General features: G+C 50.2%; 3 protein-coding genes across 3 annotated transcripts; 1 reads left to right on the top strand and 2 right to left on the bottom strand.

Moving 5' to 3' along the window:
• The first annotated feature begins 81 nt into the window (after positions 1 to 81).
• LOC131207956 (uncharacterized) lies at positions 82 to 735 on the top strand. Its single transcript, XM_058200592.1, has 3 exons — positions 82 to 136; positions 195 to 473; positions 584 to 735. Exons 1-3 carry the CDS (start codon positions 82 to 84, stop codon positions 733 to 735), a joined length of 486 nt encoding a protein of 161 aa, XP_058056575.1.
• Positions 736 to 2,506: 1,771 nt separating this feature from the next.
• Positions 2,507 to 3,214, bottom strand: LOC131207955 (uncharacterized). Its single transcript, XM_058200591.1, has 3 exons — positions 3,151 to 3,214; positions 2,763 to 3,053; positions 2,507 to 2,703 (listed from the first exon to the last, which is right to left on the bottom strand). Exons 1-3 carry the CDS (start codon positions 3,212 to 3,214, stop codon positions 2,507 to 2,509), a joined length of 552 nt encoding a protein of 183 aa, XP_058056574.1.
• Positions 3,215 to 4,487: 1,273 nt separating this feature from the next.
• LOC131210367 (uncharacterized) lies at positions 4,488 to 8,847 on the bottom strand. Its single transcript, XM_058203603.1, has 4 exons — positions 8,383 to 8,847; positions 6,580 to 6,665; positions 5,837 to 5,963; positions 4,488 to 5,765 (listed from the first exon to the last, which is right to left on the bottom strand). The coding sequence occupies exons 1-4, from the start codon at positions 8,441 to 8,443 to the stop codon at positions 5,515 to 5,517; spliced, it is 525 nt and encodes a 174-aa protein (XP_058059586.1). The 5' UTR covers positions 8,444 to 8,847; the 3' UTR covers positions 4,488 to 5,514.
• Between the last annotated feature and the right edge of the window lie 4,840 nt (positions 8,848 to 13,687).

The following is a 13,687-nucleotide window of genomic DNA, read 5'->3' as shown; positions in this document are numbered from 1 at the left end:
AACGGCGGCCCATTATCAGACGAACAAAACGAAGGTTGATATTTTTCGGTGCGGCAAGAGTGCCTTAAACGTGAGCGGAACATGAGCTTAAGCGGAGCGACAATCGTGACCCTTGTGACGGTGTGTTTAGTTGGCGGTAGGTATTGAGAGAAACGGTTCCGGTTCGTTTTAATAAAGCAACACAACCTCTTCAGTGAGTGCCGACAACATCCGATGCTTCGCGTGTGACGATTGCACCAAACAGCAACCGGTGATCGTGCAGTGTGGGGCGGAAAGTGAATCGATCGATCTGAGTGGCTTTCGTGCCAACATAGTCACGACGCCAATGCTTACCACATCGACTTTGTTAACACCACCTCCGCTGGTGGGTGGCGGAGGGGATCCACTGCTAACACCACCTCCGCTAGTGGGTGGTGGCGGGGGAGATCCGCTGCTAACGCCACCGCCCGTATATCCGTTCGGAAAGAACGCTCGTAAGATTACTCAGAAACGGTTCGTTTGTGTGACTGTCCAAAGTATAGGTACGCGCACTCATCACGCCATCGCCATTGCCTTCCTTGCAATAAACCAGCTTTTATTGCAGCACAAGACGAAACGATCGACCTTATTCACCGACGCGGTTGTGCGGAAATTGAAGGACACGCCATGGACGTTTGCCGGCTAGAGTTGGGCCCGGTCGTCGAAGATGGAGTGTTCAGTTGCCGAGTTTGTAGCTATTCGCTGTGCAATGAATAAGGTAACCAAATGAAGCCCTTGGCGGCTCAATAAAACAATGTAGATATGTAGATATGAAGCTTCTTTGTTGACTGTTAGCAATAAAATATATAGAAAATGTGATACAATAACCTTTCTGAGTTTAGTAATTGTGGTCACAAGCCTTCATTCGAAAGAAATGAACCGATCGATGGTTTATGTGGGCTGCTGAAATGTGCGGGAGAAAAGTTTCTGTCCTGCGTTGCATTAAAGTCTTCGCAAGCCATCATCGTAAGCAGATCGAGATCCGATTCGCACGAGTTTTACCCGGTTCCATTTCGCCGAGCGATAGTACCAGGGGTTCATGATTGGGATAGCAAGCGGCCACGAAAATCGATCAGCAAGCATCGAACAAAATCGAACCGAACCAAAATCGTCTTTCGAATCCAGCCAAAGTAACAGGGTATCATGACGATATCAGGTAGCCGACCGGGCTCAGGTTAGAGTGAAAGGGCCCGCCTTTCCGCTGACCACGCCTTACCGTTTATCTGCCTCGGAATAAACCGCCAATCGAACAGAATCGGGAGTGTCTCCCTCACTCGGATGTTCCACGATTCTTGGTTTGCTCGGTGATAATTGATTTAAAATTAATTGTTACTCAATAAACGAAAACGAGCATGTTCAGTATGATCGATCGATCGACTGACAACCGAAAAGTGTCTCTTTATCGCACCCGTTAACACGATGACAACTAAAAACCGCCAACGGATTAACCGGATTAATATCAGCTCATTATCAGCTTGCCTATCACTGGCGATAAGCGATAATCTTTCTACATGTTTCATCAAAGAGCCGCGTACAGCGCAGATCAGATTGTTCCGTCATGTTGTGCAACTAGTCCGCATTGACCAGGGAACCGACCGAAGTCCTTTACATTCAAAGCACTCGATTATTTTAATGGTTCTACCCAGGCGTCCTTTTGAAGCGGCCCCAGAAATGGGATAGGTTTTCGAATAACAAGTGAGGGATGTGCCAAAAAACATGTAAACTTTATCGCGCGCTGGGTTTACGTTCGTGTACGATATGATATCGTGCGTTTTATCGTGCGATTAAGAAAACAAATCGGTCGGAAGTAGATAGCGGGAGAGGCTCACCGTTTATGACGCTTTCCATCATCCATTTCACAGTGACGCATGATGGTAACAAATCCGAGGGGAAAAAAACCACTGACACCAGATTTTAGTCGCCACCTTAACCCGGCAACGCTATCGCCGCCACGCCAGTGTCGCACCATCCATCAACTTCCGCCGTGCAGATCGGGTGGCCGCGCCCCAGTTTATCCAAACCTCGATTGTTTGCACCCAGGTTTATGCCAGTGTCCCTCGTTATCACAACCGGTTCCGAATGGACATCCATCATAGTTCGGGCCACTTACCAAACTGTGCCAGCGTAACGCGTAATTATGCAGCCACACCATTCGTCATCGAGTACTTCCGCCGTGGGCCCATCCATGTAAATGATGATTACGAAACGACGCGTTGAGAAGTTTAGAATAGGTTTTATTTAATCGTTGAACATTATTGCACTTTCAGACGGCCGACCAGGCGGATGGCTGTATTTATCTACTACATTAAATAGGCCTACATTAAGTCTTATCCACATTTTCCGATACGTTACGTGTTTTGTGGAGCACACAAAAACCTAAATTAAAAGGGGGGGGATGGATAACATGCGGCCAACCTCGTCGGAGGTCGGAGGTACTGCAAGCACTCCATGACGATGGTCGACGTGAGTAGTTTGGCGGACGCTGTCTCTAGTCCCGCAGCAGCGTGGTGAGTAGTGCCGCCAGTAGCACCGCCACCACCGATACCCGCAGACCGGCCGCACTTCCGTTGCATCCGTCCCAATCGCACACGTGGCAGTCGGTCGGAATGACACCACCGTTAACCGACTGACACGTGTCTTGCGCGTTGTTAATGAACGCGGCACAGCCCCGGCGCACGATGCCAACTGTTGGGGAGAGGGTTACAATGATTGCCGTACGATTGTGGTCCGGTTCCGCTACTTACGGTGCTCGATCCGGTAGCACCGGTACGAGTCCGCGTTGCTGTCCACCTGTCGTCTACGGCGACCGACCAGCGGCGGAGTGGTGATGATCGGTGGCGTCGGTGGCGTGATCGTCGTCGTCGTTTCCACTCCGGGCAGTGGTGGCGGGGTCAGGATAATGGTTGTCGTTTCCTGTCCGGGGGCTAGCGTCGTCGTGATGGCCGCATCCGGTGGACAGCGCTGTCGCGAATGGGCGGAACTATCGAACGGGTCGGGACAGTTTTCACAGACGTAGCATTGGAGCTGCCCGTGAGCTGCGTGCGACAGAAAGATATCCTTTAAGCGATCCACTTGGCGGGCAGCATCGATCGTTGGCCACGAATCACACAACTACACAACCGGTTCCCCTACCTTCGTTTGTTAGCAAAGTCACCACCAGCAGCAGCAGACATGAAGTGACCGATTTCGCGTTCATTTTGGAGCTTTCCGGGCTTCGATTTCTTTCAGCAACACTGACACTGATAATTCACCCTACGAACCGTGGCACACGTGGCCACAGGCGGTACAAGTGATTCTGGCCAATCGCCTCGGGGAACGGAACCGACCGAAAGATGGTACGCTACTGAAGTCGTTCCTCCGCTTGCGGTGTGGCTTTTATATGGAACCCGAAAACCGTGACCCGCCCGACCACGGTAGCTGATGGCTTAATTTTCCACGCACCTAGCCTGCCCCGTCCCGGGGCTCGTCTTATCGGCTCCGTAATCGTAATCGAGAACGCACCGAACCTCGCGCCCGGCCATCTAATGCGTAAACTTACCCCTTACGCCCCTCAATAACGTTAAACGGTGTTTGCGGGTGTGTGGAAAATTAACACCGTTAGCTTCGGGTTAGAGCGCAAGTAATGGAATCGATTGATATTTAATTACCCTCCGGAAGTCGATTCGGCGAGTGAATCACTTTCTCGATGCCACTGCCTGTGTGCATCATTCTATGCCCGACGGAGAACTAGAAAACATCGACCACGGGGCGGCTATCCGAAGAAGCAATAGCATATCAAACGGGATCCCATGATCGCAGGACACCGAAATCGCTGAACGGCTGAGTGACAGAGGCCCCAAAAAGGGTGTTAGTAGTTCAAGGATAAGCATATGTTAATCGGGTTGCTGTAACCAGTGCCGGCGGAGTACAAACAATTTGCCAGCCAAACGGTGGCTCGTTATCATTAGCTCATTACATTGCCCCCCTCCGGGGTAAGCGACATGTTAAGCGGAGTGGTCATGGTCACAAAATCGGGCCCAATGAGTCACCGGGAACCGGGAACCCAGGAAGGAAGGCAAACAACTTTTAACGAACGTTAGATAATAATTGTGCCTTAAAAAGTCCGACAGGATATGACAGCAATACGTGTTAATCGATTCCGAAAGGTCATACGAGTGATCATTTAATCATGTTGATTGTCTGCGCCTGTGAGTGACACAAAGCTGGCCGTCCGAATACTTGCTCCAATGGCGATATTGAGGTCACACCCAAGTGTGGCTGATTCGAACAATATTTATCCAGGTCTTCTTTTCACGTTCACTTGGTTAAAAATGAAAATATATGATTAAATATATGATCGTAATGATAGGAATGAAAGGGCACTTACCACAAGTAATTAAAATCGTTCAACTAAAATACGCGGTCGATACTCGGGGATAAGCGGCAATAGTCTTTGTTTTATTCCATTGTTTCGTGTTGAGTGTTGAGTTTGGAATGTTGAAACATTCGCTACGTTCGGTTTCATAATTGCCGTCTAAACGCGACTGGTGTGTTTAGAGTGGTATCGTATGGATGAGTTGTATAAAACAGGAATTGACAAGCATAATTGAGATTGTGTCGCTAGTGCGGTATCGGTGCGGTATGGTGTTCCTAATGTCTCTGCTACTGGCTACCTCGGTGCTTTTTGCCAACGTGATCATTTGGCAAGGGATATCTTTCCCAAAATGGAGGCTAAGCCGTACGATTGTGGTAACTATTTGCCTACGTTTTTTCTCGAATTAGTAGATGCGATCGGCAACCGTGCTACGTGCTAAGAAGATCCTCCTCATGATCCTCTCCGATCGAAGTGATGCTCAGCGCGTCATTCCTTCGTTCGCCCGAGGGGCGATTGTAGTTCCGTCTTAGCCTTAACTTATGCTTCCCAACAAGTTGTTTACGATCGAATGAAGGCATATGCGTGAATTTGATTTCTTTTTATCAATTTTCATACGAATTAATTCTCAGCCGGTTCCGATGCCTAAACGGTTAGCTAACTGGCGTCGGGTGACTTTCGCCACTTTCTGGCAAGTGCTTTTCTGCTGAAGTTTCTGCTACTGGTACCTTATTGTGCTATTTCATCATGCGCCGGGTGTGACCTATCAACCCGGCCGGTCGGTTGTTGTTGTTTGCCCCATTGGGTTAGAAGATAAAAGTGAATCATGTCCCGCTTATCGTGGGTCACTTAACGTACTTAAGCTCGCCCGCCGCCCTGTGACGCCGTGACTCAGGCGCACCTACCCTTCCATTGTTTGCTACATTAAGACATGGGATGGCATGTGTTTTGTGCCGCTTCATAGTGAAATGTTTGATTATTATTAGTATCGGAGGCTACGGAGCTGAAATGCGGTTTGCAGATTCCACGTGTGCATCGTTGCAAGTTGATTTATTTTGTCCAATAAATCGTATGTACAGGAGGTTGTTTGCATTGCGATCGCGATCGCGATCGACCCGTCTTCGACTCTACGCTGGGAGCGGCTTTTACAGGAGCTGCTGCTTGCGGGAAGCAGCCAGTGAGCCAGCGAGGGCCATCAAGCTGCCGAGCAGGAGGAGTCCCAGCGGGACACGTCCCCCCGTACGGGGGGCCGCATTGCAGCCGTCTTCCTTGCAGGTGGAACAGAACTCGATGTTGATTCCGCGCTGCTGTTTCGCCTTGCCGTACGCGATCTGGCACGGGTCCGTCTTGCCGCCGTCCAGCTGGCAGCCACGGAACGTCATCATGTCACCGTTTTCTGTAGGAACGAAGAAGGGGAACCGATCAATCACGTACCCCCGCCCAGGGATGGCCGGCCAGCGGGCTTACCGTTCGTGGCGACAATCTTCTGGCACACCATGGGCACGGTGATTTCCGCTCCGCCAAAGTACTCGATACGCGTCAGGTCCGCCAGCCAGTTCCCGGTGGTCGAAGCCATTTTGCTCGGTGTACAGATCTTAGGACGAAGGGAATGGAAGGTACCGTTAGTATATGCGCTCTTCAACCTGCCCCCGGGGGAGCTAAAAATATCAGCCACTGGCCGTAACTCGCAAACAGAAAGTGTGCAACTCTACTGTGCAAATCTAATGCCGTTATAATGAGGTTAAAAAAATCCGACGACCGATAGGCCGGCGGAACCACATCGTCAACGTGGCTCGACCCAACCGCCATTTATCAGCCCTCGCTGGGGTTCTGTGTTGAGCCGCGTATTCCGAGGCTCTGGCTTCGATTGAAAGTTGAAGGACACCCGAGTGTGGTTTTTGTGGCCCGCCGCCGGTGCAACTAAGGTCACAGTAACAAGGGCGTGTCACTCAGGGCGGCCAGGGAATAATAAATATGGCCACCCTGTGTTGCGGCATTCATCGCGAAGGACCCGACCAGCAGGTTGTTTGTGTGATGCTATGTGGCGGAGGCTAGTATCAAGGATCGGCACCCGTCGATACTATCCGAAAGGCGAGGTCTCTTAATGGTGAATCGTTCGCCACGTCTCGCCGGTGTTGCGGCTTAATTGATATTTAATATTGAAGTGCACAACAGACACGCAGAACAGGAGAGAACCCCAAGAAGCTTACCTCAGCGGTGATGGCGGAATTGCTTTTCAGGTCCATGCATTCTTCATTGCTGGTCGAGTCGCAGTTGTAACATTTGATGCTCAGCCCTGACCAGCGGCAGTAGGGTTGGTTGGATGGCCGGCCAATCATCGGGTGACGGAAGCAAAAGCAATAGAGTGTGTTGTTATTGTTTGCGACCGTTCATTGGTAGACTACGATTGAGGTACTATAATAAATTCATTCCGCCCCAGTTCGAGCTTTGACAAAAAGCATTATCATGTTCATTAACAGTTTATTCGTCAAAAATTTCACACAATGACTCCATCGGCTTCGACTGCATTTAGTATGAACCGAAACATGCCTCGGGCGTAAAGCCTCATTCATCAACAGTCGCCCATTCAAATGGAGGCGCATGGTGTTTTTCAACTCTTGCAACAAAACCGGGGCACACATAAATACAAATTAGCACGTTTCCGTCTCATCGGTCACTCTTGCGGGACAAGGGACCCAAGCAGCTGCAGCTGCAATTAAGGGACAGTCGGAATGGGTGGCACGGAACGGTAACGTTCTTCATCAACCGTAATGGTCCCGGATGAAATCATCTCGCGCAAGATAGAGACCAGCCTTCGTCGTTGCACTTTTCTACGGCACCCGGCGGCCTACCCGAGACCGTTCTTTCCCCAATGGACGAAGATCACGAAAGGTATCGAAAGAGGTCCAGAGATTTTATCATCTTTCTGGTCGACGTTCCGTGACGTCGCTCGGCAATCGATAGGGATGATTTCATGGAAACGGTCTCCGGTGGTTGGCCGTTCGGATTGGACGGAACGTTCCCGCAAGTGCGCGCAAAACTAATCCAAGCGAATCGAATGAAGGCACGTACAAGGTACGCCCGTAAAATGAGGCACCCCGAACCTGACGTGCCGGGAAAGCACCGATAGTAGTTATCGAAACCAATCTGCCGGAGCAATCCTTAGGGAGCACAAATATTGCCATGTCAAAGATCACTCCATTTGTGGCATAATGAGAGGGTTCATTACGTATGACTAAGGCATTTATTAGTTCGAGCGACAGCGAGTGGCATCTCTACCCAAAACCCTGAGCCGTAGAAAACTGGACCGTAACGACCTAACGTTGGCCAAAACGCATTGCGACAGGTGAAGTTTGCTGATTTAAGGTGTTCCTTTGGCGCCCGCCAATATTTAGGGGCAGCACACAGAAAAAAAATGCGGAATGTTTTGTTTCCGTTTTTTAATGCAACAAAACCACTCCGTTGTGGGTGAGGCCAAAAATATCATCTCTTCAACACGGCCGGGAAGAAAATGAATCAAAAACCCTGGTACGGTTCTGCTAATGATCTCACTTTCGAATGTGGCGTTTGTCCGCTCGAGTGACTCATGCTGCAAATGGAAGGCACGACAGATCGACATGATGTTGACGATCTTTTGCGACGATGCACTATGCGTTGTTATGGCTAGAGATCGGTGCGTTGATGTTAAAAAATGAATAAAATATTAAAATTATAATAAAATTATGGGGACTGTGGCTATTTGGATGGTTTCGCTATGATTTTTTATTATGACAAATAATACAAACAATGCTTGGTTTTCAAAAAAAGCGTTCTCAAATTTCTTCACAATGGCTTCGCGAGCCTTATTCACAACAATTAGAAGCCTTTAGCGAACTTTGGTAAACTTTTGCATCTGCAAATAAAAACAGGCTAACAACACTCAAACGCTGTCCTCCGCCAATCGGGAGCCACCAGTCGCTGGACAAACGCCGTGCAGTTTAATTAGTTATTCGTACTGAGCCCACCGAACTAACCGCTTTGTATCGATGCGGCGATCACGCAAATTTGCATTAAAATCGAACCGAGCGAGTGCATGGCGTCTGGACACGATTTCGCTGGGGTGTTTCCGGTCGCGACGTCAAGCGACTTCCTGAGGTCGGTTGTCCTGTTTCACCGGCGGAGCACTCGGCACACGTAATTCCTTTTTCGTTTGAGGTGGTATTCCTTGGTTGGCCAGTTGCTCCACACTGCCCTCACTATACACACCACAGGGAATTGACTTTATGTGTCACAGATCGTTGCAAACCAGACGCATTAAGCCTGGCGAATTACGATCAACTAGCAATTGGCCCCGCCACGCGATCGTTTTCGTTTATGTGGCTTGCCGTTTCACAACACCGCACTTACGAAGTGATCGTGACAAGCGATCACTCAGCGGAAGCCGTTTCAGTTTCACGGAGGGAGAAAGATTAGGGAAACAAGATCAGGTTCTAGGTATGCCCAGATTATTCGGAGCGTCACAGAGCGACAGTGAGAAGGGAAGAAAGGCAGGAAACAGGAGTCCGTTCCGTGGTTAGCGAGCGACCGATGTTGACTGACGTTGGGGCCTCCCAAATGAGTTGACCAGACGGCAGCGTTCGCGTTTCGCTTCGGGTTTTTCTTTCCGAATTTTCCCAACCCGAATGGGACCGAAGCCGAGGCCAACGGAGAGCCGATTTCCCGCAGATTTCCCTGCCATGTTTGCGCGACGTAACGGTGAGCGAACCGAGTCGTTCCCCGGAGAGCGATGATCGGCCGAGAAGGCCGAGGCGAAGCGCGAAAAGGATAAGGATTTTTACGACAACCCGTTTCTCCCGGTAAAGCGTTAGTTGATGAAAGAAATTAACTCTACTCGCTCGGCAAACCCATTCAAACCATCGGTTAGTGGTTGGAAGTTGTTTGCTTCATGCGAAGCGCATCGACAGGCGCCGATAATAAGCATAATGAATGAAGTTTTCAAACACGCGTAACCGTCCCGACGCTGGTGCGTTAGTTTGCTGACTTTGAGTTGGAAATGGCCAGTTCGTCCTGTCGGACGAGATTTCTACCGATGCGCTTGGGTCCGAACACAAACTGATTACAATAAAGATACGAATGTTTTCTAAACTGTCGTGAGTATAATAAACTGAACCAACCAGGGTCCTCATTTGTCCTCCCAGAGTGCAACAGCAACCGGGCAGACAGTGAGACGCTACGTGCCTTACATATTCTGGAGCGCATCTGCGAATCGACTTTCAATGCGAATCTGGTCCTGGGCGTCATTCGCAGTTTATTATATTTTAGTTTCCCACGGCATCGGAAACTACGCTGTCCCGGCGAAAGGCCACCGTCGAGTGGAGACTTGGATCCTACACCATCCAATCTCGTTTCCGGTTTCCCTTTCCCCGTTGTTGGTGAATGGCTTTTCGAATGGCTTTGAAAATTTATGGCAAATGGATTGCTTTTTAATTTGAAACGAAGCAGGTTGGGATGCGCTCACCCCGAGCCAAGATTACACCGGGAGCACCCAGCCCGCGGGGTTAATCCGGCTCGCTGCGCAGCCACACCAAAGAAATTCCGCGCTTCCGGAGCCGGTGGGAGCCCGATGTCTCGGATTGCTTGCGCTACGGCACCGGTACGCTGCGTTCTCCGACGTTGCTGTAGGTTATGTAACGCAATCGCTTTCAACGGAATGCTACTGCCAACGGAGCAAAATGAAGGCTGCATACTCTATGGTCACGTCCCTGCCAGCCCAACCAACGTGTGCAGCTTACAATCGTTGGCCGCGCTCGTTGGCGAAAAATGGAGGGCTAAAAAGTCACGAGGAACCCCTTTGCAAAACGTGTCCGGTAACGGCCACAGCACGGGCTTTGGGGGAATTGCGCGAAATGAGATGCTGCTGCTGCTGCTGATGATGATGATGGTGAGACTGATTTACAGCCTCTAGCATTGGGTGTTCCGGGAAAGTACAGCCAGTTTGAAGACGGTTACTTCTGATATTTGATATGCAACAGCCCCAGATGAACTGTTTGTTATTTCTGCCGACTTTAAGAACCAAGAAAACGTATCATGGAAGAGGTGGCTCATTTCCATTAAAAATTACCCCTAAAGTTAGACTATCTGCATCTCGCCGGGTTCGTGGCGCTTACAATACTCCTGAAAGTAGGCAATATAAATGAACCATGGTTTCCTGTGCCGAGGTAAACACGACACAAGAAAGTACATCGTTTCATCGCTGGAAAAGGAACTTTCAGCGGACAAAGGGCCAGTTTGCATGAAGCGGACTCATAACGGACAGTCATGCCCATGTCACCGGGCCCAGATAAAGAATGGTATCCCCCGGGGTCCTGTCATGGTCGCCTGTCCATTTCACACCTGATTGAGGTTTGATTGCACCCCGGGCCAGAGTTCAAAATGGTCAACGCCGGTTCCGGTCCGTGGCGCGAAAAATAGTCTTTCTCTGCCGTCGTGCACTGCTACGATGCGGCCGGCCGCCGTTAGACACACCTTCGTCAAGAGCCTAGCGCAAAAGGGAAGCCCCTCACGTGGGCGCCATAACTTGGACGACATAATCGGAAATAATATCGGAGAACGGAGAGTGTATTAAGTAGAACGGTGGGTGGGAAGTGGGTGATGAAACGACTGCGTACGCCATGCGTTTTTCGTTCCGCGTGTTCCGTGCGTTAAAGTCCGGCCTTTCATCGAGCAGTTCCGGGCGGTGCTGCCGAGTCCGAACTCGCTCAATCAAAGTCAATGTTGACTCCTAACAAGATTTATGATTTTAATCACCTGATTGCGCTCGTCGTAATCGGCATGGTGCGGTGCGATGCGGTGTGGGGCTTCGGCATCGCGGTGAGTAATCCGTAGATGCTCCGCTGGTCAATGCCGGGTGATGATTCAAGTCAAATGACTCCATTCCATCGATGCTTGGCGTCGTTATCAGTGTGGTCGGGGTAATCGAAGCTTTTGTAGGATTTTGTAAAACTTTGCCCACTCTTGACCTAAGCTGCTTCCGAAAGTCTTCATTGTTAAGAAGCGATAGTAGCCGGCAGCAACAGTGATTCACCGGGACGCCGATTGGCGTGCCATGACCTCTACTAATCATCCTACAGTCTCGGCGAAGCCCTGTTTGTCTTGTGTAACAGTTCGCAACATTGTGCTGTGGGCCAAGAACTTTGCACCGAACGCACTTGGTCTGTGCCTCGCAGGAAACCTCAACATTTTCGTGCGTTACAGAAATGATGGGCCATAAGCCGTTCATTACACTTCGAACTTCCTCGCGCGGAGTTGAAAGAAGTTGAACTTTGTCCTAGTGCCCCACCATCGGCATCTGGGCCCCTAAAAATAGAACCTTTCCCTTGACATCTATACCGAGCCGCGCGGAAGGGGGGTCGGCCATTAGCATTTCCACAACTGCTGCCACGGAGACCGATGGAGTTTCGAAGGGTAATCGTTCTCTTATCGCTCGCGGCTGGACCGGTCCCCGCGAGACACCTTGAAACGTGTACCGGGAACGGCCTGGGAATGATCGCGTGACCATAAGAAATTTGCGGGTCGTAACGGTCCCGCTGAAAGCGGGTAACGGGTCCCAAAAGGCCCCAACAATGCGTTCCCCGGTAGGACCCCCAGATAGTGCTCCAGATATGTCGCCCCAATCCCGGACCCAACTCGGTCGTAATTCAACAGTATTCACGTGGCGGGGGGGGTGCAAAAGTTCACGCAGATACCGATTCCCAGTCCCGGAAGGACCCACTTCTTAAAGCTGGATTTCGGATTCCATTTAACCATTAGCCTCGCCGTTCAAAAGCCGTTATCCGAACGCTGCGCTTTCGTGGTTAATAAAGCATTGCGCCACCTGAAAGTGGAGGTGATTTATATGACAAGTTGATGAGATCGTTTCCCCAATTGAATAATCAAGGGCATCGAGGCGCAAGCTAGAGCGCCCCGTTCGTGGCGTAGGATTGCTTTCATTTCCTCCCGAGAAAGGATCCGGCCCGCGAGCCGAGGCGCGCGAAAAGAAGTCATGAATATGTATCGAGCCATTTTGATTCGAAGGGCAAAAGAAACAGACAATCAATTTTGTTAGGGCCGTTAGGGATTTATTTGCAGGCCGGGCCCGAGGGATGAAAATTTCGGATAAATGTAAAACCTCGGTTAATAGAATTGATCTCCGCGTTGGAGCGTTGGGTCTGTGATTTTTTTCACGCTAGGCGATTAAACCCGTAAACGGTCCTTGGCGCTAACGAACCCGAGTTCCCGAGTGGGCAGAACGTGGCGTCATAAATACTGCAAACGTGGGTATCCGCGAAAGTGGCAAACACTCAGCAAACACGCATCGCGAATGGTGGCCGCTCCGTTGTGGTAGTGAATCATGTTCTTAGTGCCGCCAGGAAAAGAAACCGCCATTCTGAGGAAATGGAGGAAAGCACCATTGTGACTCACATCAGGAGCCGGCCCACGGTTCGATTAGTTCAATTTAAACAACCGCAATCGGCGTCGCTATCGGCGTCGCAATCGGCATCGAATCGTGGAGAGATAAAATAAAAACCCACTCCGAGTCGGCACTCCATTTGCAGTGGGCGACTAATGATGATGGTTCCACCGTTACGTCCCGGTACCAGTCGCCACATTCTGCACGGAACGGAACGCAAGCCGCTCGTGTGTACATAAAGTAATGAGAATGTAAATAGCATAGGACACCCGTCCTGGCGGTACGGCGCCGTCTTCACCGGAACCGGCCAGAGTATTGCTCTGCCGTTCTGAATATGACGTTCTACGTGGACTCGGCCGTATTCAGCTTAGTCTCTGACGTCGGCTTTCTGCCGGTTTCGCGCAATTTGTGCTGAAACATTCTTCCACCCGGTTCCGGAATGTTTCTCCATCTTCGCTTTCTCTGCGGCCGGCATCCTCTTTTGGCGAATGCATTTCCTCAGCCGAAATGATTGAAAATTGAATTTTTCCATCATGCAAATTTCTTTTCATCACGATTCCTGCCTTTCCTGGATCTTGTTTCGTGATCTTTCATCTCAAAATGCGACCCGGAACCAAGGGTGGACCCGTTATCACGTGGTTCTCCAAACCGATTTAGACTTTCCTTTTTAAATTTATTCTGCACAAAGCATTCCCGTGCAAAGTGATGGACGACGGACGGTGAAAGATTGGACAAAAATCCATCTCAAACATCCGGCTGGATGGATCCGGTAGCGCAACGGAACCTCGAAGCTAGCGCGATCGAAAGGCGACGTCCAGAACCAGGAAAGTACCATCGCAGGACCGACTTTTTGGCAGTTGGCCAACGAAGTTAACAAGTGCATCGCTCCG

The sequence above is a fragment of the Anopheles bellator genome, chromosome 2, assembly GCF_943735745.2.
Source record: "Anopheles bellator chromosome 2, idAnoBellAS_SP24_06.2, whole genome shotgun sequence".
In the NCBI taxonomy this organism is placed as follows: domain Eukaryota; kingdom Metazoa; phylum Arthropoda; class Insecta; order Diptera; family Culicidae; genus Anopheles; species Anopheles bellator.
The sequence above is the reverse complement of the archived record's forward strand: the minus strand, read 5'-3'. Positions and strand labels throughout refer to the sequence as shown.

Coding starts and splice junctions, on each gene's coding strand:
- LOC131207956 (XM_058200592.1), top strand. CDS start 82: ATGAGCTTAAGCGGAGCGACAATCGTGACCCTTGTGACGGTGTGTTTA. Junction 137..194: donor GACGGTGTGTTTAGTTGGCG/GTAGGTATTGAG, acceptor CAACCTCTTCAG/TGAGTGCCGACAACATCCGA. Junction 474..583: donor TCCGTTCGGAAAGAACGCTC/GTAAGATTACTC, acceptor CTTTTATTGCAG/CACAAGACGAAACGATCGAC.
- LOC131207955 (XM_058200591.1), bottom strand. CDS start 3,214: ATGAACGCGAAATCGGTCACTTCATGTCTGCTGCTGCTGGTGGTGACT. Junction 3,054..3,150: donor GACTTTGCTAACAAACGAAG/GTAGGGGAACCG, acceptor TGTCGCACGCAG/CTCACGGGCAGCTCCAATGC. Junction 2,704..2,762: donor GTGCTACCGGATCGAGCACC/GTAAGTAGCGGA, acceptor TCTCCCCAACAG/TTGGCATCGTGCGCCGGGGC.
- LOC131210367 (XM_058203603.1), bottom strand. CDS start 8,443: ATGCACTCGCTCGGTTCGATTTTAATGCAAATTTGCGTGATCGCCGCA. Junction 6,666..8,382: donor CGCCGCATCGATACAAAGCG/GTTAGTTCGGTG, acceptor GCCGCTGGTCAG/GGCTGAGCATCAAATGTTAC. Junction 5,964..6,579: donor ATTCCGCCATCACCGCTGAG/GTAAGCTTCTTG, acceptor CTTCGTCCTAAG/ATCTGTACACCGAGCAAAAT.